This window comes from Paramormyrops kingsleyae, chromosome 10 (assembly GCF_048594095.1).
Source record: "Paramormyrops kingsleyae isolate MSU_618 chromosome 10, PKINGS_0.4, whole genome shotgun sequence".
Lineage (NCBI taxonomy): Eukaryota > Metazoa > Chordata > Actinopteri > Osteoglossiformes > Mormyridae > Paramormyrops > Paramormyrops kingsleyae.
Window position 1 is genome coordinate 26,148,485 of NC_132806.1, and position 26,670 is coordinate 26,175,154.

General features: G+C 46.3%; 2 protein-coding genes across 3 annotated transcripts in view; both read right to left on the reverse strand.

Annotated features, from left to right (window-relative positions):
• Positions 1-1,284: 1,284 nt before the first annotated feature.
• ankrd46b (ankyrin repeat domain 46b) lies at positions 1,285-6,063 on the reverse strand. 2 transcript variants are annotated; one of them, XR_002838860.2, is made up of 5 exons: positions 5,907-6,063; positions 4,511-4,853; positions 4,093-4,251; positions 2,103-3,282; positions 1,285-1,738 (listed from the first exon to the last, which is right to left on the reverse strand). XR_002838860.2 is itself a non-coding variant. In XM_023816383.2 (4 exons), exons 2-4 carry the CDS (start codon positions 4,819-4,821, stop codon positions 3,066-3,068), a joined length of 687 nt encoding a protein of 228 aa, XP_023672151.1. In that variant the 5' UTR covers positions 4,822-4,853; positions 5,907-6,063; the 3' UTR covers positions 1,285-3,065. The 2 variants fall into 2 exon arrangements, 1 of the variants encoding a protein (XP_023672151.1); XM_023816383.2 differs by having other exon boundaries at positions 1,285-3,282.
• Positions 6,064-7,724: 1,661 nt separating this feature from the next.
• col4a6 (collagen, type IV, alpha 6) overlaps positions 7,725-26,670 on the reverse strand; it is a 66,060-nt gene continuing 47,114 nt past the window's right edge. Inside the window, exons 20-45 of the mRNA XM_023816380.2 lie at positions 25,743-25,892; positions 25,271-25,354; positions 24,867-25,024; positions 24,536-24,718; positions 24,238-24,424; positions 22,507-22,578; positions 22,058-22,165; positions 21,763-21,978; positions 21,482-21,628; positions 19,855-20,025; positions 18,708-18,851; positions 18,482-18,595; positions 18,128-18,300; positions 17,547-17,610; positions 17,329-17,403; positions 17,123-17,230; positions 16,929-17,036; positions 16,204-16,275; positions 15,919-16,038; positions 15,439-15,726; positions 15,207-15,305; positions 14,971-15,099; positions 10,739-10,855; positions 10,339-10,530; positions 9,520-9,806; positions 7,725-9,307 (exon numbers count right to left, since the gene is read on the reverse strand). Of these exons, the coding sequence (XP_023672148.2) occupies positions 9,056-9,307; positions 9,520-9,806; positions 10,339-10,530; positions 10,739-10,855; positions 14,971-15,099; positions 15,207-15,305; positions 15,439-15,726; positions 15,919-16,038; positions 16,204-16,275; positions 16,929-17,036; positions 17,123-17,230; positions 17,329-17,403; positions 17,547-17,610; positions 18,128-18,300; positions 18,482-18,595; positions 18,708-18,851; positions 19,855-20,025; positions 21,482-21,628; positions 21,763-21,978; positions 22,058-22,165; positions 22,507-22,578; positions 24,238-24,424; positions 24,536-24,718; positions 24,867-25,024; positions 25,271-25,354; positions 25,743-25,892 (3,818 nt within the window). The 3' untranslated portion in view covers positions 7,725-9,055. The remainder of the gene's footprint in view (positions 9,308-9,519; positions 9,807-10,338; positions 10,531-10,738; positions 10,856-14,970; positions 15,100-15,206; positions 15,306-15,438; positions 15,727-15,918; positions 16,039-16,203; positions 16,276-16,928; positions 17,037-17,122; positions 17,231-17,328; positions 17,404-17,546; positions 17,611-18,127; positions 18,301-18,481; positions 18,596-18,707; positions 18,852-19,854; positions 20,026-21,481; positions 21,629-21,762; positions 21,979-22,057; positions 22,166-22,506; positions 22,579-24,237; positions 24,425-24,535; positions 24,719-24,866; positions 25,025-25,270; positions 25,355-25,742; positions 25,893-26,670) is intronic.

Below are 26,670 nucleotides of genomic sequence, written 5' to 3' on the forward strand. Positions count from 1 at the left end.
ATATATAGGTATGCTTCATCTAAACCTTGTGTAATATCTAGTGACATTTAGACTGTATCACATTCTAAATTTCTTAGTTGGTCTGTGTTAAAAAAAAAGAAACAAAAAAAAAACTTCCTCATTCTGAGGATTAAAGTTTTGCAGGATCTCATTAAACACTTCAGGGAAAATTAACCCACCCTATTGACTAATAATTACAGCTTCTGTAGCTGATGTCACCTGTTTAACATCATTCAGACATCATCCGCAGTGAGGCATGTACGTAACCTAAACTTCACGCCTGGACTCCTGTTTGGCGGTTACGCAGTGTTGTGTACTAGTGGGACTCTGAGTTCCCCAATAGAGGGCAGCAGAGGGCTTCAACTCAAAGTCACGCATAGCCTCTGCAGTGGTTATCGCCATTACTGCCATGGCTCACAGTGCAAACCATGTGGCGTGGTATAGCATCAGAGGGACATGTGGACCCACAGTGGCAGATGGCAATTGTTAGCAGTCCCTCCTCTTACAGCCTCACTGGCAAAGCCACAACTCAACTGGCACTGATCTTACTGCATACTGCATATGACCCTGAAGTCAATGTAAATATGACAGTTACTTGTGGTTCTATCATTTTGGTGTAAAATACAATGTGCTATAAAAAGACATATTTAAAAAGAAACCACACATAGCTAAAGCTTAGCTCAACACTGTATATTATTAGTAACAAGGAGGATTTTGCCCAAGAGGCAGACAGGTTGGTCTGTCAGGGAGGATTAAGACTCTAGTCATTTTTGGCAAGGGCCTAAACCCCGTGGATGAAAAGCAGCTGAGAATCACACTGCTTATAGCTTTCATTCTGTCATCTTTTATTTTTATGCTCATTCGGTTTTCATTTTCCCCCACCCCTTTTTCAATACTTTTCCATCACGAGGTATAAAGGCCCAGCCAAAAAAAATCAATACAACCCTTCATCTCTATAAACGATAACAGCATCTGACTTGATGTCTTCAAAAGCATAAAAGCGGGCGGCACAATGGCGAGATCCAAACTACCTGTATACATTTTATGCTAATATTTGTCTAACCGCCACTTACGCCATGGTAACAGGTTACGATGTTTGAATAAACTATGAAATACGAAGTAACTGCGGAGGAAAATAAACCAACGGCTACAACCTCCACATACAACTGATGTCCTGCAGACTTTGGCACAACATTCATCAGCTAGTCAGGAAAAAAACATTATTTAAGCCATCTGTAAATTTTCTTGCTAGCACCGGAAGAAGACAGACAAATTGAGTCAACATGACAAGCAGTTAAACTTTTACTCGTAGTAAAACTTAAACAGAGCTTGTTAACCAAGGCGCAGTCATTACAGGCTACATGGATAAGGTCTTCAACTTCACACAAGGCTTCCATACTGATCCATGCAACTATTCCACCAACTGGCACTTTGTATATTCAATACAAAATTAAACATACTTAGATTCAAATCAGTCTGAAATACTACGCCATGATTAATCATAATTAGTTAAGTGTGTGAGCCAGCAATCTATGTAGTGTGGCTGGCTGTGCTTGAGTACACAGTCAAATTCATTCTAACTAACAGTTAGTTAGCTGTCTAGATTGAAAAAAAAGATTGAAGACAGGGATTGAAACCACTGAGGGCATTTGCACTTTTTTGACAGAGGTCGTTTGAATTAAAGTATGCTTCAAAATTAAAGTTCTTCACAAGGTACTGGCACGGAACACTGGCATTCCTGGAAAAGAACCAAAAAAAATTTGAGAACAAAAAAAATACAGGAAAAGACTGACTGTTTAATGCTTCATACATTAATTTGACCCTAGAACATACAGTAACACTGTCAGAAATGTGCAGCACAACTATGTACAAAATGAAACGATTCTACTGAATTTACATTAACCCTACTCATATATATCTTAAAGTAACAAACATAACAGGTTAACTACCAATCTGTGACCCTTCAATGGGAAATTTGGTCAGTGTTTACCACATTAAGCCGAATGATCTCACAGGATGATGAAGGTGGCCCAGTGGTTGCTGCAATACGAACAGCAGCTCTGAACATCTCATGAGAGGACAAACATGCTTCCTTTACTAACCTTCTGAGTTCTGGCTGTGTATGCAAACTGGCCATGCGTCTGTGGCCAGCGCCATTACGTCTGATCCACCGGCAAATGAGCTTGTTAACAGAGACACACATTTGACCCCTATCACTGTACATTCGAGGCTTAACTGCCTGTTTTCTGTGTTTAAAGGGAAATATACAGAGAAAAGATAAACGCCAGAAACAGGAGCAGTGGGAAACATTAAATTAACAAACAAGTGCAAGACTCACAGAGGTGCCTTGTAACAGAAGGGCATAAAACAGATGTGAGTAATTAGTAATTTAAATCTGTTATCACCCAAGTTTATACTATATAGTATATTATAGTCCAAAACAGGCACCGGACAGCTATAACTAAAACAGAACAAATAAAAATGGCATCGGTTAGAGCTTTCCTTCAAACAACAAATAAAATGAAAGTCACTTGGTATTCAATCACAAAAGATCAACCAAAGGTTTCCTTCTTGGCATTGGAGAACTAATTACAATATCTGAAGTGTTTGATATTAGATAATCTGAAATGGTTTTAAAAATGTATTAAAATATTCATTTGCGGGGTGAGTTTTACCTAGAAATGTTCAATTAATCATTCATGATGGGCGAATGCTGGCCAGTTCAGTGCTGAACTGGTTAATATGAGTGGAGGAGCTTGATACTGGTACCGGGGTATGAATAATGTGACTGTGTGGTCCTGTGAAGCAGACCTTCATTAGGGCACAGCTCAGCTTTCTAGCTCCCGTCTGTTTCACGTCGTGAACACCATTAGTATGATAATCGCTATGGCAATGGAAAGTAGAATGGAGGGAGGTGGAGAATATGAAGACTCGATAATCGTGATTTTCTAATGGAAAAAAAAAGCAAATGCCTGACCCGTATGAGCCCCTACACCCCTCTCCTCCTAGGGCCGCTTCCTAGCCCCCCAGCCATCCTCCAAACCCTGCTCCTTCCATCTCCTCCCTCAGTGCACCAGCTCCAGCTGGTTGGCAGCGAAGGGCAGCACCCCGCTGACGTAGTAAGCGATGCCCAGGGAGAGCAAGGCGATGACCACCAGCAGGAGCAGAACTCTCCAGAAACCCAGGTCCTCGACGAACTCCTGCCAGGTGGTGCGGAAGCTGGACAGCACGCCCTCGCTGTTCTGCAGGTTGGGGTTGAGCAGGGAGTGGCTCTCCATAGCGCTGCGTAGACAACGGGGATGAGGGGCTGTCAGTTGAGGAGGCCACTCACATAACACACACGTAAACACACAGCCCACCTTATCATTAGCCAATGACAGGTTTTGAATCGGTGAGTGACAGGAGAGAGGACACTACAGGGACCAATCAGCTTTCAGCTGGGGCCAGTGCCCCAGTGGCCCCACCCCTGCGTACATCCTTGAATGCATCAAACTAAACCACCCATTAACACATTGTCTCAGTCCAAACCACACATGGTTGCTGAAATCCCACCACTCACAGCTCTGAGATTGCTACAAAACAGGCCATATTATCAACATCCCCATGTAATGAGCACGTCAGTGGTGAGCTCAGCCATTCGTCTCTCTGTGACGCACCCATGCGTGCCGAAAAGCAATTCCTACTCCCCACATATGCTTGTTCATGCTATGCAAGTCTTCACCAGTAGATTAGTAACCAGTGAAATTAACATATGCATGTTGGAAACTAGTTGCCATGGCTACCTGTATTTTAATTGTCTGTGTCATTCACTATAAATAGTGAATCCTGTTTGGGCACCCTCAAGGCAACAACGAAGCACATTTTATGTTTAAACTAAATCATAAAACATTACTTTAAATGGGAAAAAAACGCATTTTACTTTATTTATTATAAGTGCAGCTTCTGTGTTACGCATTTAAATCTGAGACCCAGTTCCACATCTGTGAAATTCTGCTAACTGGGCAGAACCTGTCACCGGCAGCTGGGGAGCCTTATTGCACATGTAACCTTCAGCCCCTGTTCCAAACTCTGCAGCTGTGACCTGGCGCTCACCTCTCACTCTCCGCCATCTGCATGGTCTCCAGTTTGGAGTGCGCCCCTCGGTTGAAGCCCTTCACCTCCTGCTCCTCCAGACCCTCCAGTAGGCGGATGGCATCCTTGTTCACGCCCCTCCTCTTTGCCAGCACCAGCGGCGTCGACCCGTTGTGGTTACTGTACACAACACACAACAGAACCAGAGTCCTGAAAAAACCCCTGAAAAATCGCCCTCTGAGGAACCTGTAATTCACTCTCTCACTCCACGTGTCAGTTTTCCTAGCTGATTCTGGGCCATGCTCTTTTTAGAGAACGTATGCAATGCATTTTTGCTTTAAATAACTGATACATTTTGTTTAATGACCCTACTTAACTTCACAATAACCTTTACTTTAGGAAATTTAGACATTGTTTTAAAAGGTAACAAAACACTCACCAGATGTCAATTTTCAGGCCGTTGGATACCAAGAACTGGATGGTATCTACATGGCCACACAGGTGGAGTGCAGTGTTGCCCTGGTAATCAGTGGCCAGCAGGTCGGCGCCAAACTTGTGCAGGAATCTGCAGATCTCCACATTGCCACGGGCAGCAGCCAGGTGCAGGCCCGTACGGCCCCGACTGTCGCGGATGTTGGGGTCACAGCCCGTCTCCAGCAGCCGCTTAGCGTAGCTCAGGTCGCCGTCGATGCAAGCCTGTAGCAGCGGCACGCTGCACTGCGAGGAGTCATTGATGAAGACATACGACATGTCCGAGTGGGTCTCTGAAAAGTCCAGGGTACCTATAGGGGGTTGGAAAACCACTCCAATAAAGAGCTGAGCACTATGAAAGTTTATACTGCAATTCACGCACATGATACACAACACTTTAAATTAACACACATCTTGCAACATATGTTATTACATGAAAGGTGGTGTAATAAAATTACAAGATTACTTATCTAGCAATTATAATTAATTAGCAGTCAGAAAATACTCATGGACAGACAGAAAATTAAAACTTGTATCAACGTTTATTTTAAAGTTTTTCTTTTAATCCGAGCAATTTACATAACCTTTAAAAAGATGAGCTTGCTAACTCATCTCAAGGACGAATAAGTGACACCAATGAAAGTTTTTTTTGTTGTTGTTAAAATTAATTAAGCTATTCAACCGTTGTCATTCACTCTCAGGCAGATACGCATACATGTACATTCGTTATACGGAGATGATATTTTACAGTTTTTTAATTTACCATGTTTTTAGCATAAGTCGCCAAATACCTGTATCTAGGTACTTAAAAGATGCTCTAATGAAATCCAAAATATTAACAAACACGACATGGACTCTCAACGTTAAGTATATTCAGTAAAGGCACAGTGTCCACGTTAATTGTAATTGCAGGTTTACATAGAAGTAATTACTTACTATTTGTCGATACGGTGTCAGACAGATTAGACATTTCATCAAGCCCCTTGTAATGTCAAACTAGCCTGCAATGCACAATTTTCAACTAGCATCTATAAATAAATGCTAGCTAGCTAGCTTGATTGCTGAAGGTTTGATTGTGCCACCGGGCAGTTTGCAGCGATTGCAGCTCGCAGCCTGGGTTGCCAGTTTTCAAAGTCGGGTGTATATAATAACCTATTGCGATACCGAGTTGTTCAACAGCGATCTAAAATCGCTAAACTTGCCACGGCATCCAGATCTTATCTAATGGTACTTTAGGCAGTCTACCCTGCCCAGCGTTTTAAAATACCAACTAGCTAAACTGAAAACAACAACAGTGATGTGCGTTTTCCATATAAACCTTACCTGCGATTAAATAAAAGATCCGCTTATATACGGATATTTACCTGTTTGAGTGTTCCCGACCAGACGAAAATCAAAGTCCAGCCCCTTTCTGTCTCCCAGATGCAGCTGCTGTTGTTGTTTTTGTCGACGAAGCGGTGCACTAGCGATCCGGGCTCCGACTTTACGGCAGAGTCGACCTGCTTGACGGCAGAAGGTCGCGTAAAAGTCACGTGATTATTAATTCCTAATTTCCTATTGTCTATCACCAAATGGGTTGTCACTACCGAGAATGTGACACCTACTACTCTCCCTAATAGTGATGGGTACGGTGGCCCTGAAAGGCCAGAGCACGTCAACATTAACAACGCAAAAACATTAAGAAGACGCAAAACATGAAGACGAAACAGAAACAAATTTATTTTTATTTTACATTATTTTTAAATGTCTTATGTTCTCTTAATGTGTTTTCTTAATGTGCTCCGTGCCACAAGGGACAGTATTCAACTTTCGATAACGTGCCTTTGACACCAATATCTACGGTAGCTGATTAGTGTTGACGCCCTACAAATTCAGAAAACACTTGCCCACGTGTTATGTAGGTTTTTATCAACAGAAAAAAAACCTTCACCTTTTCTTTTGAGAGCAGTGTCATAAAAGGACAAAATGAGTCTGTTAGTGAACATAGTTGAGTGAATCACTTTTATGTCGTGGTTGCTTTATTTAACCCATGCTACAGATACAGGCATATTTTGAGACTTGTGTTCGGAACAAAGAAAGTGTCTATACTGAATAGTTGTATATCTGCAAATAAAATTAATAAAAATGTTTGTTATATCTCACGTGATTTTTATTTAAAAGAATACATTGGACAGAATGGAAAAATAGAAAATATCGTAAGAAAATATCGTATGCCTAAAAGGACTGATGTGGTTTTTGGTACGCATCACCCGGCCTTATGGGACATAAAAAGGAAGAACATGCAAAAACCACAACATATAAAGAAAACATTTACATGTGAATTTTTGCATCTCATTATCATGCAAAAAAGTGGCTTTCGGGGCCACTGTAGTCAGTGAGTCAAACCCATCCACCCTTTTTCCAAACTGCTTATCCTATTCAGGCTCACAAGGCAGGGAACAACCAGGATGAGGTGCCAACCTATTGCAGCACACACAATTTAGCAACTCCAATCAGCCTCAGCATGGTTTTAGGACTGGGAGGACCCAGAGTACCTGGAGGAAACCCTACAACAACATGGGGAGAACATGCAAACTCCACACACGGAACCCTGCCAGAGACTTGAGTCCAGGTCCCAGAGGTGAGCAGTGACAGCGGTGACAGCAGTGACAGCGCTAACCACTGCACCACCATGCCACCCCACGTCAGTTGAATCATTCGACTCACGAACAAGAGCCAATTACATTCCCAAACTGTGTTTCCTTCAATAGTATTTCCTTTTACACTTAAATTGTTCAATGGATTGTTACTGTACAGTTAGCCAAATAAATGGTATTTTGAATGTTTGGCCTAAAATCTACTTCAGTAAATGTATTTTAATAAGTTGACATACCCTATAATGGACACAAAAATGCACACACATTGCATCAAAACTAGAATATATGCACACAACTAAAATTATTTTATGCATTCATATTCAAAACGTTAAGTATTACAGGTATGTAATATCTATATTTCCATATAATGCTCATATTTTGTAGTTTAAACAAAAATAGTGGTATTAGGGATGATATAGCAGCACCTGAACCATGTTCCATTTTGGATGAGAATTTATTAGAAAAATGAAGTAGTATTGCTTAAATATACCCATAGAATTACAGTTGGACTGTGTTTATTTAGTGTAAGTAATGGCGTGTGAAAAGTTTTGAAACTTCAAGCTCAACAGTTTATTGCATAGTGAAAAAAGAACACAGTTTTTCACCAGTCCAGACATCTAGCCCAAGTATATGTTAAAAGTATGGTAAACTGTAGTCTGGTAGTAGGAATGATAGCAGAACACTGAATGTCACAATTACAAAAGAGCATTCTGTTGTCATTTTATGCATAGACAATGTCCATAGTATCTAGGGTTAAAATACAGTATTTATGTTCTAAAAACACCATTGAATTTAAGGACTAATCCCCCAATTTATGGTAGACGTGGTTGCACAGTTAAATGTTCATTACACAGTGACATCAACAAAGCACCAAATGTTTGTCACATTAGTTTGATCATGTGTTAAATATGGCTTACTGCTCTTTTCATAGGGAATGTGAAATACTGATGAACTGTTGTCAGTTTGTTTTAAAGGCTCAGTAAAGCTGACATCATATATGCGTGTGTGTATGTGTGTGTTTGACTTCCAGCCAAAAGTTTTTGCATGCCACAGGTTTTCACCACTCTTCCATTTTCTTCATAAACTGCAGATTTTTAAATGTTTTTTTAAGATGTTTGGAAAGATGAGTGAAATAAGTCAAATAAGACAATTTTCCTTTATAAAGTGGAAAGAATATGTTACAGTGCATGTCTGACATCCTATTAACTGGTTGTGTGGTGATGGCATAATCAAATTCTAGGCTGTCCTTTAACTTTAAATGCACTGGTTAACTGTTTCATCCCACGAAACAGGGCAGAATTTAATATCCCTTGTAGATAGAATGCCTCGAATTTTCTCTGCTGCTGGAGGAGGTGACTTTGATGAATTAAATATATGATATTTTCTTTCTAATAAAGGTACTCAGATGGTGAACATATTGTAAATGTATTTGATAGCAAAGAATATTGAGTGTATTTTTGTAAATTATAGTGAGTAACATGCAAATGTAGAAAATCTCAGTTTGTGCAAAAACCTTTGACTGCTAGTGTGTATGTGTGTACAGAGTATATATACGACTCTTCAAGTTAGGTGGATAACGGAGATCAGTGTGGCAGATTTATGTCTAACTGTAAACAAGAATAAAGAATCCATTGTATTTCCCTTGAGGTTCTGTTACACTTTCCTATGGAAGCCAGTAAGTCCATAATCATAATGAAATATGACAAAAGCAAAATCAAAAATAACCATAAAACATGTCATAACCACCACAAGATTTAAAGCTATAATACTGCTGATCTCCAGCTCCTTCCAGCCCAAACACAGGTGGCTCCCTGGCCTCTGTATGCGAAAGGGGCCATGAGCGTTTCCTTCGGGGTCCCCTAGCTCAGGCAGAAGCCCTAGAAAACCTTAATGCAAACTTGGCAGCGTCCGACGCGGGTGAGTGCCTCTCCGGCCTTCAGCGTCTCCATTTCCTGGAGCTGCATCTCCGGCTGCACTGTGGTGAGCCAGAAGCTCAGCTTGTTGGAGAAATAGTGGCAAGCCCCTCGGGCGCCACCGCACTCGATGAAGGGCGTGGTGCGGAAGTCCTCCAGACAGGAGCCCGGTGACACCAGGGACTGCCCTCCTCCCTCTGCCCCGGCCGCAGTGTGCTGGAAGGGGGTTGGAAACACAGACCTGTCAGGCGGGCAGCGCCCTGTGGAATCTGTCATTACTGTGCCCCACACTTGTCTTTAGGCACCATTTGTATGACTTTAGACTATGCTGGACTCTGGGATTATGACTGCAATGTACGATAATGGGACTAGGATGCGATGACTGTGCTACAATGTGGGATTACGATTTAATGCAGGATTATGGTTACCATGGCAAAGGAGTAGCCGATCCACAGGCTACGCCATCCCGCAGGGCAGGGGGGAATGGTGAGGTCCTGGCTGTGGACAGCCACCGCCTGGGAGGACGTCTCACACACGGAGCAGCGACTGATGTACTCTGGAATCTGCTCCTCGGCCACGGGCATCATGGGAATGGGCGCCGACGTGGACAGCCAGTAAGACTTGTCATTGCGGCTGGCGAAGTGACATATGTCATTGGTGTTGCAGTAGAGGAAGGGCATGGTGCTGAAACGGGGCAAGCAGGACCCAGCCAGACCTGGGGAGACGGCGGAGGCCAAAGGAGAAGTAAAGAAAAAAGGGGATGCTGCTGTATAATTAACGTCAAACACTTAATCACGAAATAGAAGAACAAGGTAACATTTTACGTAACGGGGCACAAATACTTAGTAATAACTCAGTTACTGACGAAGTACAAATTTTGAACAAATCAGGAACAAATATAGTTGCTACTTGAGATAAAAGACGTCTTACGATTCATTATTGATGAACAAACATGAGATCAGTATTTTACTTGTGTTATTCATTATTTGTTCCTTTAGTAGTTTGTCAGTAGATCCTTTGTAGTTCATTCAGTAGTTCACAAAGGATTCCCCAATTAAGATACATAGTAACAAATATAGTGACCACTTCAGATAAAACATGCATCAGCCTGTTTCTCAGACTGGTCCTTGGGGACCGCCAGATGCAAAAATGTTAGGGAACTGGGAGGGAGCAAAAATGTGGAGCGTCTGGGGGGGTCACCGAGGACCGGGTGGAGAAACACTGCTGTGGTACTCCCCAGGGCTCACCGAGGTCTTGGTTGTGGGCTTTCCCCTGGCCCTCCACATAAAGGAGGCTGTACCCCTCCCAGAGCAGTGCCAAGCCCTCAGGGCAGGAGGGCACCTCACTGCTCTGGCTGTGCTTCACCAGAGTGTAGCCAAAACTGCTGACACGCGTGGATCTGCCTGGCAGCCCTGGGGGGCCCTGTTTGCCAGGGGTGCCTTTGGAGGTGTGGGGGGGGGGGACAAAAAACACACATGAACACAAGCACACAAACATGCACACATATGATCAGATATATGATCATTCAAAGCTTATACGTATTAAATATCACCTGGTTCCTCTCAGGAAAACAAATAAAAATCCTTCTCTTGGCTCCCAAGCTTCCCTGCATGCAAAAATCCACAACCCTGTTATGCCGAATCACACCTTGCTCTCCAGGCAGCCCAGAAAGCCCCTGAAGTCCAGGCTCTCCAACGGGTCCTGGTGGGCCTCCTTGCCCAATTTGTCCCAGGTTTCCTTGGGTTCCCACTGCCCCTTTTGGACCTAAAACCACAGAACCACTGATGAAATCCAATCATTCATTATTCGAGTGTCAGGATTGCCGGCGGCTCGGGAACGGGAACGAGGCATGGTGCACAAAAAGGGCGGACGACCCACTTGCGGCTCCAGGAAAACAAAACAGGGTTTATTAAATATAACAGAAAACACTATAAAACACCAAAACCAAAAGGACCACGGGGGGTCAAACACTAAAGGGAATAAACCAAGACTAAATATTACAAAACTAAAACCAGGAAGGAAAATACAGGACACAGATCTAACCAAGACAATCAATAACACACTCATAGACAAATCAACAACACCAGAACACAATATAGACAATGAACCACTCGGGAACTGAACACAGGCAGGAACTAAAATACTAATGGGTAACGAGACTAACACAGGACAGGTGAGGCTAATTAACAAAACCAAGGAAACAGGGCACAGGTGAAACTAATGAACACAAAAGGAACTGAAAACAGGGAAGCTAAACTAACCAAGGAAACAGAAACTAACACTGGAATTTAAACATGTAAAGACAATCAGGGGCACAAGGAACAAAACCAAAACCAACTACAAAATCAGAGATACAAGAACTAAAGCAACTCAAATGAAACACTAGGGAGCCAAAATACAAAAACAGGAGGTGGGATTCAAACACAGGACAGAAGGGTACTCAAGACAGAAGGGTACACAGATAACCACATGCTTAACACATTGAGCCACATGACCAGACAGGTAACAGGGAAGAACAAAGACTAACATGAAGAACGGGATGACCAGCAGCACCTGCTGGTCAAACAGGGAAGGGACACGGAAGGACCACAGCAGGGGCTGACCCTGACAGTACCCCCCACCTAACGCGCGGACACCGGACGCGCGCAAGGGCACTGTCAGGGCCACAGAGAACGGGCGGACAGGACAAGGACGTAGAACCAGACAGGGAACAAAACAGGGAACCCACTAACGAAAACCAAGGAACTGGACAGACAGAACCAAGAACTCGGACAAGAAGGGAACAAAAACAGATAGGGCAGACACCAGGAGCTGGGACAAGAACACTAGACGAGGGATCACAGTAGGGGGCAGAACTTGGGGACCTGGAACAAACAGACGTGGACTCTGAGGAACAGGACTAGGGACACGAGGTGGAAAAGGAAATGGTGTAGGGGAACCAGAAGGGCAAGGAACAAAAGGAGCAGGGTGAGGGAAAGGACCAGGAACATGGGACTGGGATCGAAACGGGGCAGATGAACTGAAAGGGAAGGGCAGAAATGGGACTTGTTGGGGTAGCTGGCCAGGAAACATAAAAGGGAAAGGTTGGGTAGGGTGTGGGCCTGGTGGCCGAATGGAGGGCGAAGAGGAAGGGACTGCAGGACGAGGACAGGAACTGGAGGGTGACGGCGAGGAAGGGACTGCAGGGTGAGGACGGGACCTGGGACCGGAGGGCGACGAGGAAGGGACTACAGGAGGAGGACGGGAACTGGAGGGCGATGAGGAAGGGACTGCAGGACGGGGACGGGAACTGGAGGGCGATGAGGAAGGGACTGCAAGATGAGGACGGGAACTGGAGGACGAGGAGGAAGGGACTGGAGGACTGGGGAATGATGAGGAGGGGTCTGTGGGATGGGAACTGGGGAGCGATGAGGAAGGGACTGCAGGACGGGAACTGGGACTGCAGGGCGACGACGAGGAAGGGACTACAAGACTGGGGAACGACGAGGAGGGCACAAGACCGGAATGGGGACTGGAGGACGATAAGGAAGGATGGGGACCAGAGGGTGACAACGAGGGGATTGCGTCTAGGCGATTGGACTGCCTAGTGTGTCCCCGTCTCCCCTTTCGGGAGACAGAGAACCGGCCTGGCCCTCTGCTGGACCTCCACCAGCGCCAGGAAAGGTCCGCTTGGGTGGAGGTAGGCGTCCGGATCTTGGGGCTTGGGGCCAGGACGGTCTTGGGTGGAGAAGCAGGGGCAAAGTCAAAAGGCCTGGCCCCCTGTGGGCCGGGCGCAGGCAGAGCAGAGGAGGCGGCCCCTTGTGGGCCGGGCGCGGGCAGAGCAGAAGCAGAGGCCCCCTGTGGGCCAGGCACGGGCGGCTCGGCCTCCCCTGGGCAGGGCTCGGGCAGAGCGGCGGAAGCGGCCGTGGCTTCCCCTGGGCAGGGCTCGGGCAGAGCGGCGGAAGCGGCCGTGGCTTCCCCTGGGCAGGGCTCGGGCAGAGCGGCGGAGGCGGCCGTGGCCTCCCCTGGGCAGGGCTCGGGCTGAGCGGCGGAGGCGGCCGTGGCCTCCCCTGGGCAGGGCTCGGGCTGAGCGGCGGAGGCGGCCGTGGCCTCCCCTGGGCAGGGCTCGGGCTGAGCGGCGGAGGCGGCCGTGGCCTCCCCTGGGCAGGGCTCGGGCGGAGCGACGGAGGCGGCCGTGGCCTCCCCTGGGCAGGGCTCGGGCGGAGCGACGGAGGCGGCCGTGGCTTCCCCTGGGCAGGGCTCGGGCGGAGCGGCGGAGGCGGCCGTGGCTTCCCCTGGGCAGGGCTCGGGCGGAGCGGCGGAGGCGGCCGTGGCTTCCCCTGGGCAGGGCTCGGGCTGAGCGGCGGAGGCGGCCGTGGCTTCCCCTGGGCAGGGCTCGGGCTGAGCGACGGAAGCGGCCGTGGCTTCCCTTGGGCAACCTGGTTCGGGTTCCTTAGGTGACCCGGCCAGGTCCACCAGGTGCCAGAAGACCCTCTCCAGCCTTCGCACCTCCTCCTCCGGAGATGCTGGAGAGAGCTGGAGCAGCTGGTTGCCGGCCTCGGTCAAGGAATGGCATAACCAGGGCGACTGGAGGAGCGTTGGGGTCTGGGACAGTCGTATCCAGACGTCCCGAAGGGTGCTGATCTCCTCCTCCCAGGTCTGGGCGGTGACTTGACCGTCAGGTGGGGCAGGAGTCTTGGAGCCCGGGGATCGTCCTCGGGAGTGGTTCATTCTGTCAGGATTGCCGGCGGCTCGGGAACGGGAACGAGGCATGGTGCACAAAAAGGGCGGACGACCCACTTGCGGCTCCAGGAAAACAAAACAGGGTTTATTAAATATAACAGAAAACACTATAAAACACCAAAACCAAAAGGACCATGGGGGGTCAAACACTAAAGGGAATAAACCAAGACTAAATATTACAAAACTAAAACCAGGAAGGAAAATACAGGACACAGATCTAACCAAGACAATCAATAACACACTCATAGACAAATCAACAACACCAGAACACAATATAGACAATGAACCACTCGGGAACTGAACACAGGCAGGAACTAAAATACTAATGGGTAACGAGACTAACACAGGACAGGTGAGGCTAATTAACAAAACCAAGGAAACAGGGCACAGGTGAAACTAATGAACACAAAAGGAACTGAAAACAGGGAAGCTAAACTAACCAAGGAAACAGAAACTAACACTGGAATTTAAACATGTAAAGGCAATCAGGGGCACAAGGAACAAAACCAAAACCAACTACAAAATCAGATACAAGAACTAAAGCAACTCAAATGAAACACTAGGGAGCCAAAATACAAAAACAGGAGGTGGGATTCAAACACAGGACAGAAGGGTACTCAAGACAGAAGGATACACAGATAACCACATGCTTAACACATTGAGCCACATGACCAGACAGGTAACAGGGAAGAACAAAGACTAACATGAAGAACGGGATGACCAGCAGCACCTGCTGGTCAAACAGGGAAGGGACACGGAAGGACCACAGCAGGGGCTGACCCTGACATCGAGAAGCTACAGTGTCCTCAATAATGTGTGGGACAAAGACATAATCTGTTTAATTTACATCTATTCTCCAGTTTTACATTTGTAATCAACCAATTCACATGTGCACATTAAAGGGTATTTTTTATACATTTTGGTTTCACCATCTCAAAATTACATCATTTTTAATACAAAATTCAGAGTATGGCTGGTTGTGTTCTGTCTCTACTGCCTGTATGCACTTTTGTCCCCTTAAAGTCTCCCCGTCTGTGTGCAGGCCTTGTGCCTACGACCGAATCACAGCTGTGATATATTGGAGTACAACTGCACTCCTTCTCATATGTTATTCCTTTTATACAATCACAAAAACCACATCATTCTCAGACTCTCACCAAAAGGCCCTGGTAGACCAGGTTGCCCTGGGCTGCCATTCTCTCCAATCTGACCAGGAACACCAACAGGACCGGGATCCCCAACTGACACCTCCACCATCCAAGGGCAACCCTTTGGTCCAGTGGGACCTGTGATGTGAAGAGATGGGAGTTTAGCCTCGTCTAGCAGAACCGGTTACTCTTTTAATGCTGGTTAAAATGCTTAGCTAACAGCTAATATGCATCCCACACCATACCTCGGGCACCCTTCTGTCCCTTGATTCCAAACAACCCAGGGTCACCCACAAGACCTGGCTGCCCTGGGGGGCCACTGACACCAGGGTTCCCTCTTTCTCCTGGAAAACATGGTGCTGGTGATTCAGCTCAGGTTCTCATTATTTTGGTTGGCAGAAAGGAAACACGATTAGCTTTTCAGAAGAAGACAGACTGTAGATCACTGGATCTTCTGCAGCCACCCTCAGCACTCACCTTTGGCCCCAATGGGTCCAGCACCGCCTGGCAGTCCTGGAGCTCCCAGGCTTCCAGGATCCCCACGTGGACCCGGCAAGCCAGAGAAGCCGGGGGGACCTGGGTCTCCTCTGTCACCCTGGGCAGTACTGGGCCCAGCAGGACCAGGGGGGCCAGGAGGTCCTTGGAACCCTTGCTCTCCATCTAGCCCAGGTAAACCAGGGTCTCCAGGAGGGCCTACAATGTTGGAGGTCACAGAGATGCCTTTGGGCCCAGGAAGGCCAGGAATGCCCGGCGTCCCAGGGTTACCTGCGGACATTATTAGTATATGATTATTAATAACAGTTCTATTTAGTCATTTCTAAGACTGAAAAGAGACAGAAAGAACATTTGATGTTGAGGTGTAATAATTCTTGACTCACTTGTCTCTACTCTACTTTCTATCTGAGAATGGGCAGGCTTCTCGTACCTACAGAATAAACGTGGTATTCAAAGCCTCACCTGGATCTCCTCTGAAGCCCACCTCCCCAGGGACACCACAGGCACCGAGCTGGCCAACGCCCCTTTCCCCCTTAGGGCCAGCAGGACCAGGAAGCCCTGGAAGGCCCTTTTCATCTGAACCTGTAGATATTAATTCCCAATGACAAAAGGATTAGATCTGATTTGTTGAATGTGGTCACTTTATTTTCTTGGTTCTGTCTATCTAAACTGAGTGGAAAATGCTAACAAATGATCAGCTAGGAAGGCCAACATAGCCAGAACAAGCAGAAAGAGGATCTCACTCACCTGGGGTTCCTGGTGGACCAAAGGCCCCTCTCAGTCCATTGAGCCCATCAAGTCCAGGAGGACCAGGACGTCCTGTAGTGGAGAGAGGATCATGCTGGACTCCAGGTTCCCAAAATACATTTAATACAGAGAGTACCTTCAGAAAGGCGTGTGCCTGTGTGCCACAGGTGGACTACAATCACGTTCAAGACATGTCTGAAATGATCAAACGAAATATATCTGAACTCAGTTTGAAGTATCATAGCAAATGGGTTGAATACCTATGTAAATGGGTGATAAGTGCTCTTTTTTTTTTTTTATAAATTTCTTTAAATTTGAAGGAGTTACTTTCTGAAGTACTTTCTGAAAATGCATTTTAATACAGTACGCCTAACCTAACCTTCCTTAAACATGCTTTGAACACTTACCAGTTGGGCAGAATCATTAACACTGAATATCTCATGCGATTTATTGAATAATGTACTGAAAGTGAAAAACATTTACCCAGAACATTTAGTCGAAATATTGTCACATGGACCATCATAACCTTGTGAGCATCTGTAATTACTGAAATACACTTTATATTTGCACCACTGTTTGTATATTATTTAACATCAGTATTACTTATCTGTGTTTAACAGGGTACTTACATCTCATGTTTTGGTTGTACTATAATGCATTAATGGTAGGGAGAAGGTCTCCCAAAGGAAGGATTAAGGGGTGATACAGAGAGCCGGTTCATGCACCTTTCTGGCCTTCAGGGCCAGGGGATCCAGGAAGGCCAGTGAAGCCTTGCAGGCCTCTCATGCCTGGGAGGCCAGTCTGGCCTTGACTGCCAGAGGAGCCCGGAGGTCCTGTAAGTAATGACATCAGCACCCGGTCAGGTGTGACATCGGTGTCCCATGCTGAGCTACAGTACCTCCTATGTGACGGCACTCACCCCTTGAACCTGGTCTGCCTGGTTCCCCTGGAAGGCCTTTCTGGTCACTGAAACCAGGTCTTCCAGGAACACCTGCATCTCCTGGCAAGCCTGGCATCCCATGGTCACCTAGGAGAAGTCATGGGATGGGCAAGTGCTGGTTGCACAGGTGCAGAATGCACCTACACAGACTAGATACTCTTTACTGAGTGAAGTCTGGGGCTCACCTGGGAATCCAGGGTCTCCGGTAAGACCTTGAAGACCAGGGGCTCCAGGTATGGCAGGGGAATCACCCTGCTCACCTGGGAATCAGAGGTTACAGAGAACTGTTGCTGCTAGACATTGGTAGTAGGAGACCAAGCATAGATTATAAACCTTCACATACTGAATAAATGGACAATTCAATTCAGCTGAATTACCCAGAAGACCCCAAATTAAAGCTTACCCTTCTGCCCATCCTGTCCAGGACTTCCTGTAAATCCAGGTGATCCAAGTGGACCGCCTTCCCCCTGAATGACATCACACATTAGCCAACCAGGAATCCTAGCCACGTCATCTTATCGTGTGTAGGTATGCACGTGTGTATGGATTTTTTTCGGTCTGTATATATGCGTGTGTCTTATTTGTAGATCTCTTCATGTGCCTATAGAATGTATCTGTAGAATGCATGTCCATCTAAGGCAGGGGTGGTGAACCAGATCCATGGAGAGCCACTGTGGGGGCGGGTTTTTGGGGTGACCTCTCAATCAGCCAATAACAGTGGGTCTCCAGGACTGGAGTTGAGAACCACTGCTTTTTTATTGGCTGCTTCAGAAGTCATCCCAAGAACCTACACCCACAGAGGATCTTCATGGATCAAGTTCGCCACCCCTGGTCTAAGGTCTTCAATAGATGTGTTTAGATGTCCATCCATCCATCTACCAACCCCATTGGGTAGTGTGGGGCCAGAAGCCCACCGCAGGCAGCATTTATATGTGTGTCTTAGTATCCTATTAATGCATAATCTGTAGAACTGAGGGTGCTCACCTGTGGCCCAGGCATGCCAGGGAAACCCATTATACCCGGGGAGCCCTTTGGACCAAGGAAACCAGGTTCTCCTGAGGGTCCTGGTAGACCAGGGAGTCCTGGGCCACCCTTCACCATGCCGGAGAAGCCAGACAGGCCGGGCGGACCAGGCTGACCCACAACACCTTTGTCACCTGCAGGCAGTCAGTTGGTAACACAGGGATCACCTGAATGTGTGGTATTTGCGTTTTACTCCCTGTTGCATATAGTCCTATTGCCGCTAATCATAGAATGTCCTAGTGAATTTATTTAACCAGAGCATAAGGTTTAGTGACAAATGAATCCTCGTTCTTCTGGAGCACATGGCTGTCGTACCTCTTGGACCTGGAAAGCCAGGAAGCCCACTAGGTCCCCTGTCTCCTTCATCCCCCTTTATCAGCACTGGCAAGATGGGTGTCGGCCCAGGAGGTCCATGGTTCCCCTGGATCCCTGAAACACACACAGCAGTCTGGGATGCAGCAGGTGTCACACCGCCTCTCTTTTAATCAGGTTTTCATCACCTCCACTTTTTCAGGTGGTGGCACTTCAGAGTGAGCTGTACCTCTCTGACCCTTTCCGCCAGTCTCTCCTTGCAATCCCTCCATTCCGGGGGAACCTGGCACTCCTTTAGCCCCTGGAAGCCCAGGACCCCCAGGAGATCCGGGTTTTCCAGGGAAACCTAACATTCCCAAAATCCCTCTCTCACCTGTAGAGCACAAATGCATGTAAAGATATTCCTGCTTTATTAATGTTGACTTTGCACTATGTCGCTTTTACAAAAGACCTACATTAGCACCTGTTTTCACTAACTGAAAGAAATCTGAAGCAGATTTTCGCTTTTACGAAAAGGACAAAAGCAAAAATAACGTTTGGCATTTTGTTTATCAGCAAGTCAATGATAGATATACGGTCACGCATCACATAACGGCATTTCGGTCAACGCAGAACCGCATACATGACGGTAGTCCCATAAGATCATGATGGGGCAAAAAAAATGTTATCACCTACCAATGTCATAGTCGTCAAAACGTCATAGCGCAATGTATTACTCACGTGTTTGTGATGATGCTGGTGTAATCAAATCTATTGCTCTGCCAGTCGTATAAAAGGATAACACGTACAATTATGTACAGTACATAATACTTGATTATGATATTAAACAACTATGTTACTGGTTTATGTATTTACTATACTGTACTTTTATCGTTATTCAGGCTATATCATACATCCTGGGTCAGTAGTAGGCTATACCGTCTAGGTTTGTACACTCTATGATGAAAATAATCACCTACCAAAGCATTTCTCAGAATGGATCCCTGTCGTTAGGCCACGCATGACTGTATTGATTGTGGTATGTGAAATTACATTATTCATACATTATTTCTACTTTATATTGGCTGTGTATTTATTCTGCTTTTATTATATGTTAGTGTTATCTTAGGTTTTCTGTGCAATTTGGTATGATTTGGTGGGGTATTTTTTCAGGCTGGGAATGCTAAAAAGTTTCCCATATCACTTAATGGCAATTGCTTCTTTGCTTTATGCCATTACAAATGGTTTATAGGAACACTCTACTTTCACATACTTGAATGTGCACACATGTAGAAGCACACCAAATTGCATACGTCAGAACAAATACACAAGCAGAAACACATACTGCAGCAGATAGTGGCAGAAGTCTGTAATTATCCAGGGGAAATTCCCTTTACCCTTCAGTCCTGGTTCCCCAGGGATCCCGTCTCGCCCTACAACTCCTGGGGGCCCCTGGAACCCTTGAAATCCTGGGGACCCCGGGGCTCCTGGCGGTCCAGTTAGCCCCTTCACTCCAGGAGGTCCCAAGGTCCCAGGGTCACCTAATGAGCCTCGGGGTCCAGGAAATCCTGCAAGCAACAGAACAGCAATCACCGCTGAGGTTCTGCTATGGCCACCTTGTGGGGCCATCCTCGTGTTGCCGAGGGGGGAGGAACACTGAGGCCAATGCTGAGGAAGTTACTCACAAAAGTAATGCATTAAAAGTGGTGGGAAGTTCAGGTCCAGAAAGTACAAATCTAGACCAAGGTTTAGTTTCACCCAACCAGTTGAGTATAAAGAGTTACAGCCACATAGTATTCAACTGGTTGGTTGAAACAAAACCTTGGTCTGGATTTGTACTTTCTGGACCTGAACTTTCTACTTCTGTCTTTAAGGGATTAGTTTTGTGTGTAACTTCCCCAACACTGACTGAGTCACGGAAGGATCTTGAACATACCAACTAACATGAACAAAAAGCTTAAACTGTTGCAGTACACAGCCAATCACTTTGCTTCCCCTTTGCCAATAGCCTATAAAGCAGAACGGAACTAACACAGCAGGCTATAGCGTAACTCTACAGTCAGGAGCGTCGAGTCTGTGGGCTGGGATGTGTTAAAGGGGAGCCACACAAGCACAGCAGGATTAGGCACATGCCCGCATGGGCGCCTAGGCTCATGTTAATAAAGATCCAGGACCCAGTCTCACCAGAGCCAGGGGAAGGGCAGCTGGGGATCAGAGGGACGCCAACCTGTACAGCCTAACTGCAGACGTGTTTCTGCTACCTTCCCTCATTGATCCTCATCTTCCTGGCATAACCTAAGTTACACACTCTCAGACTCTACTGGGATCTCTCTGATTAAGTGTGGAGCCCCCCAAATGAGATTATTAAGTCATCTAACTGTGGGACCCGTATAGATATTAAATACCCAAACATGGATTTTTCATAATTTTCCTGTGGATCAAATATGAAGGACAAGAGAAAGCATGTTGGCTGTCATGTCTGATGATCTCTGCTGGGGATGGGCTTTGGAGGGTTAAAGCAGAGTGTCGCTCTATGGTTAGGGCTATAGTCTGCGGGCCCTGGGTGGGCGGGGCTTCGTAGCAGACGGCAGTCTCACCTGGGCAGCCTTACCAAGCCCCAGAAATGAAGGGATGGGAGGGTGAAGGTGGAGAACAACAACAAAAAAAAAAACATCCAGAAAGGAAAATTTAAACAAAAAATTATTAACCTGATCATTTGGGCAGTGACAGTACCTGTTAGCATATATGCTATACTGCTCATTATCCAGACGGTTATCTCTGGACAGACTAGCAGTCTGCATGCTACTAATCGCAAGCTGAAATTCTTCTTCACAGTAATACACAAAGCATGAGAACACTGAAAGAACTGGACTGCGCTAAAACCATGGAGATCAATCATTATCCCCCAATTCCCATTAGATCAGGCTGTAAAATTAGTGCTTTATTGGAGCCATACTGCCTCCCTCTGGTCATGATTAGGAATACATGCTTTTTAAGTTTGCCTTCACTAGGCAGTATTCTGACCTGGAGCTCCAACAAGTCCCATTCTTCCAGGAGGTCCTGGTGGTCCAAAGGCAGCACCTGGGGGCCCAGGCATACCCGGGATCCCCACTGGACCATCCACTCCACGCTCCCCTTTCATCCCAGGATTCCCTGTGTGCCCATCGAGACCTGTGATAGCAGGGAACAGGTTAGCAAGTGCAATAGGAGAGCTGGCCAAGCATGGTCACATAATCCTGGGGAGAACTTCCACATTCACTACAAACTTAATACTGAGGTTTTATGGGGCGGGGTGAAGAACTCACCAGGGGTCCCTGAGAGGCCTGGCTCCGCAGGTTCGCCCTTAGCTCCATCTATTCCAGGCAGGCCAGGTAAGCCTTGAGCCCCAAGGGAATCCAGTACCTCGCCTGGCTGCCCCTTCATCCCAGGCAGCCCTGGAAGTCCGGGCCTCCCAGAAAGTCCCGGCCTGCTCTCCCCTGGAAGTCCAGGGGTCCCCGGATCCCCTCGCGGCCCCGGAAAGCCTGTTAATTCAGAGTGAGATGTTGGAGAGGGATAACATGTGACCTCATCAAGACCCCTCCACAGCAGATGTGCTCTCACCTTGTGGCCCATGCAGTCCGCCAAAGCCAGGCTCGCCTCTCTCACCCTTTACACCATCGAAACCGAGTCGACCCGCTTTTCCAGGAACACCAGACTGTCCTTCCAGTCCTGAGTCAAGAAGCAAACCATTGTTAACAGCATCAGCAATACAGACAAGACGTACACGCTGCCATTCTATTTGGGAACAGTGCAGCCACATGCAATCTCATCCATATGTAGTCTCAGCTATAGCTACAATGTAGTGGCCTACATGATATTGCTAATCATTAAAGGCAATCTGACTTTGAATTCAGATGTTTTAGAAAGTGACCTAACATGATTATGAGCTGATGAAACCCCTGATGAAATATGTCCACTAATGAAAGCAGAGGGAACCTGAAAGCTTTCTGAGTGACAACACACAGACATGGAGCTTCCTTGTGAGTACAGTGTAGAGCTCTGGATGTTACCTGGGGGGCCTGGCAAACCAGGGGGCCCTGGTTCTCCATCTTCACCTGAGATTTGACAGGGTAGCGTGGTTCCTGTCGACAACCAGGAGGGGTTACTAGGGTAACATGGTTTCTATGGTTATCTGGATCATCCTTCTTATACTGAAGTCCAATAACCTGCCGTCATCTTCTTCTAAAATTATGTTATTATTTCAACCTTTACATTATAATTGATTCTCATATAACAACTGCTACATTTTATAAACACACATTTCATTCTTTCATGATAAAAAGATTAACTTTAATAATGAAATTTATAACGTTAATCATTAATGACTTATTTTAAATTAATCATTAATAATTTAGTTTAAATTAGGTTTTGTTTTTGAACATATCAGTATGAGGAAAACATGTTTTAGGGATGTTTGGGGCATTTTACAAAAACAGATTATTACGCACATCACTGTTTATTAAAGTACCCAGCAGGACAGCTTAGATCACATGCAGCAGGGCTGATGGACCAAAATAGGCACTGCCAGATTAGTCCAGTGCAGACTGAAACCATGGCAACACTACAACATCCCTCTTGCAGTATCAAGGTGTATACAATTTTCCAAGCAAAATCGGAAACAGCATTGACAGGCAGAATCTGACCACCCTCCGCGACAGAGCCCTCATTAACCTCTGCCTCACCATAGCAACAGTCACCTAATCAATCGACATGTGCAGGGTCGTCAGAGAAACTGACAGATCACCAAGCAGGCAAGACTCCCTGTAAGGGCATTTTGTGCGGACATAGCCAAGCAAATGTAAAGCAATTCATAAGGAACAGATTCACCAGGCTCATTCACGAAAGCAACGTTTAATCAAAATGCTTCCATCTCAAAAAGAGAGGGAGTAGTACCCTTCGTTCATGCACTCTATGTTCCCCCAAGTCAGGATGGAATCATTTTATTGAATAAAGAAAAACCAGGCCAGAAATATTTGCTGTGGCATTCCCGCTACCCATATACAAACACATCAACGCTAGGCCATGCACATTTTGTTGCTGTGCAGCGTTATATGACAGCACAAAGGAAACTGATTCTGGGATGTTTGATGTACTACACCATTGGCTCATGCAGTTACCCTGTCGCAACAATCCGAACCATGTGATGAGGGTATCTTCAGACTGGGCACAGGAGAGAAAAATTGGTGAGACACTACCCCTACTAGCAGGAGACAGAGCAGGACAGACACTTCCCCTTATTCCCTGACTATCTGACTATCTCACACTGATGCGAAGCTGGATCTATGATTTTAACTTGATAATGACGTACATAGTAATCTGAGTAAGACAGCAGCCACAGTATTTTGGCGTCCTGTGTTCTGTTTGTGTTTTTGTCATACTAGTCCTAGGAGATTCTATCAGGGTTTCTTACTCAAGGGAAGCGCTTCTGAGTATCAGAAGTATGAGGTGTTTATTATATGTTAAGTATACTCATTGTGACTAATTCACTACAACAAATTCCTCTAACATGTTGGGTCCCTGGCGAAAAACATTTTATTATTCAATCATAAACTGCTCTTTTCCATGCCATTCTTCAACAGATAACTGGTAAACCCAGAATTAAAAAAATAACATGTTGACTGGCTTGCACTGCTTCAGCTGTTGTTAAGGGATGAATCAGTTCTATGACTGAGGCAGACAGCTTGATTAATCAGATCTATTACATGTACATAATTGAACCCAGCTGGTTAAAAGAACCTTACCTGGAGGGCCAGGTAAACCAGGCTGTCCAAGAAGGCCATCAGCGCCTGGATCTCCAGGAGGGCCACGGATGCCAGCATAACCTGGGTACCCAAACCCAGGTTCTCCCACTCGGCCTGGCTGGCCTTTCAGTCCAGGTGGGCCAGGGACGCCACGGTTTCCGGGGAGTCCAACAGCGCCAGTGTCACCCTGCAGAAGAAGAGGTTTTGAAGAACATCTGACCATCGATACCCCAATATGTTTAAGAAAAGAAGGAAGGATCAAGCACGTGTAGACATGAGATGGAGGACAATGACTCACAGGAGGTCCAGGCAGCCCCAGAAAGCCGGGGAGTCCATCTATTCCTGGCCGACCAATATCCCCCGGGTGGCCGTGTGGACCCTGATCACCCATGTTACCCTTCAAGCCTTTTAATCCTGCAGGGATGAATGTATCACCCTTGATTCCCTTTGGCCCAGGCAAGCCTGGCTCCCCCTTGGTCCCCTGAGGAGACAAGATAGCCAGTCTCACACTGGATGACTGTGAAATTGCATTAGTATGCAATCAACTGCTTGTCACTGAACTTCATTCAACAATAAACCACGGAGGAAGCATACAGCTCCAGTGACCATACTCATTTTATATGACTCACCCTGGGACCTGGAGCACCAGTGAAGCCCTGTGGCCCTTGATCACCAACCTCGCCCTTGGGGCCATCTAATCCGAACATGCCATGAGGGCCCTCTGTGCCCTCAGGACCCTGCAACCCAACCCCTTCATCCCCCAGGCACTGGCAGGCCCCATCGTCTCCTGGGAGAAGCAGATGCGAATGGTTGAGGGAAGAAGATCATACAAAGATTGTATAGCACACCACACTGACCTGACAGGACCATACCATTCTGCCATTAGAAATGCCCAGCCACAATCAGAGAAATGACCGAATTCAGGCTCCTTATTTAACTGAGCCGCTTGGTAGGCCATCCTGACAAAGTCAACTTAATTTTCATTGACGTAGAAGGCTTGTTTCACCCTCTCCGACACTAGCACTGTGGGTACCTTTCCCTCCTTTGATCCCAGGGACCCCAGGAGGTCCCCTCTGTCCATTTGGTCCTGGTGGCCCAGCTCTCTCAGAGAACTTGTCTGCATAAATTAAACAAGCCATATTTTATTTGCTGCCTCATGAATTTGCAGACAAAAAAACACATAAAAAAAAATGTTATCCCTTCCACTGACTGTCGCTTTTATTGTGTTTTGTTATTATTTAATTGGGTCATGACTTACTGACCAAGGAATAATGTGGGACTTGAAGCTAAACCAGTTTAACTTCTGCAAAGGATGCTTTGAGGATCTCAGTAAGTGAATATTGTGAGAGCAGCAGTACCATTCTCTGAACTATACCCATCACCCGAAAGTATATTCATCATCGGGGAATCTGTAAAAAGCTCCCTTGTAGTGGGGATCTAACTTGTATTCTTCATTGTTGTCAGTAGGAGTGACGCAAAGCTCAAAGACTGCTTACTACACTTACTGGGTACCCCTTTAGGGCCAGGGGGTCCTGGGAGACCTGGGGGACCAGGAATTCCTGGCAGCCCTTCTAGGCTGTCACTTGGCGGGCCAGGGTTCCCCTTCTCCCCCTTGAGTCCTGGTGGCCCTGGAAAACCACGAGCACCTGGCTCATCTGCGAACATCAGGCAGGAGATGAGGGATGCAGGAGAACAATCTCACTCGTGTGACTCAAGACCATGAAACAATAATGGTGTATCCACACTAGGCAATAGTACTGCGCCCAAGAACGTTTCACCCCCAAGCATGTGTAGTTCCTTCTACTAGTGTGATGGCTCCATATCATGCCAGGGCACAGAACACAGACGTGATGTCAGTGATGCAACTGGTACACACATGCACACATGTAAACATGAACTGGACCCAGAAGGAACAGATCGGGTAGGCTGTGCAGATCAGGAAGCCACAAACGTTTAACAAACATTGCGGCAAAGAGATCACTTTGGTCTATGGCAGAGGTGCAGTGTTAGCTAGAAATTTGAGTTGACGAAAGTATCCAGGAACAGCTGGATGCAACAGACAAAAACTCTGACATATTTGGTCAAATATGGAACTAACTTCTTATACATGGAGCATGATTAAATTAAAATTGGCACGTTGCATACTTGATAAATCTGTAAGAGGGCCCTGTGTCATTGCACTCAAAATGACTCTAAATAAGCCACAAAATGAGGACGTTAATCATGAACTCCATTCTGCTGTGCGATAACACTTTTCTTCCTATGTTTTCTTCAACACAAAATGTCGCATGTTGATGATGAAAGAGTTCTTGGGCCTGGAATGTTAAGGGCAGTGTGAGCACAGACCAGCAGGGGAGTAGGGAGGGGGGACAATTGTGCTTGGGCGTGGTACAAGGCAACCGGGCCAAGTGTGAGTACGTCCTAAGAGACTGT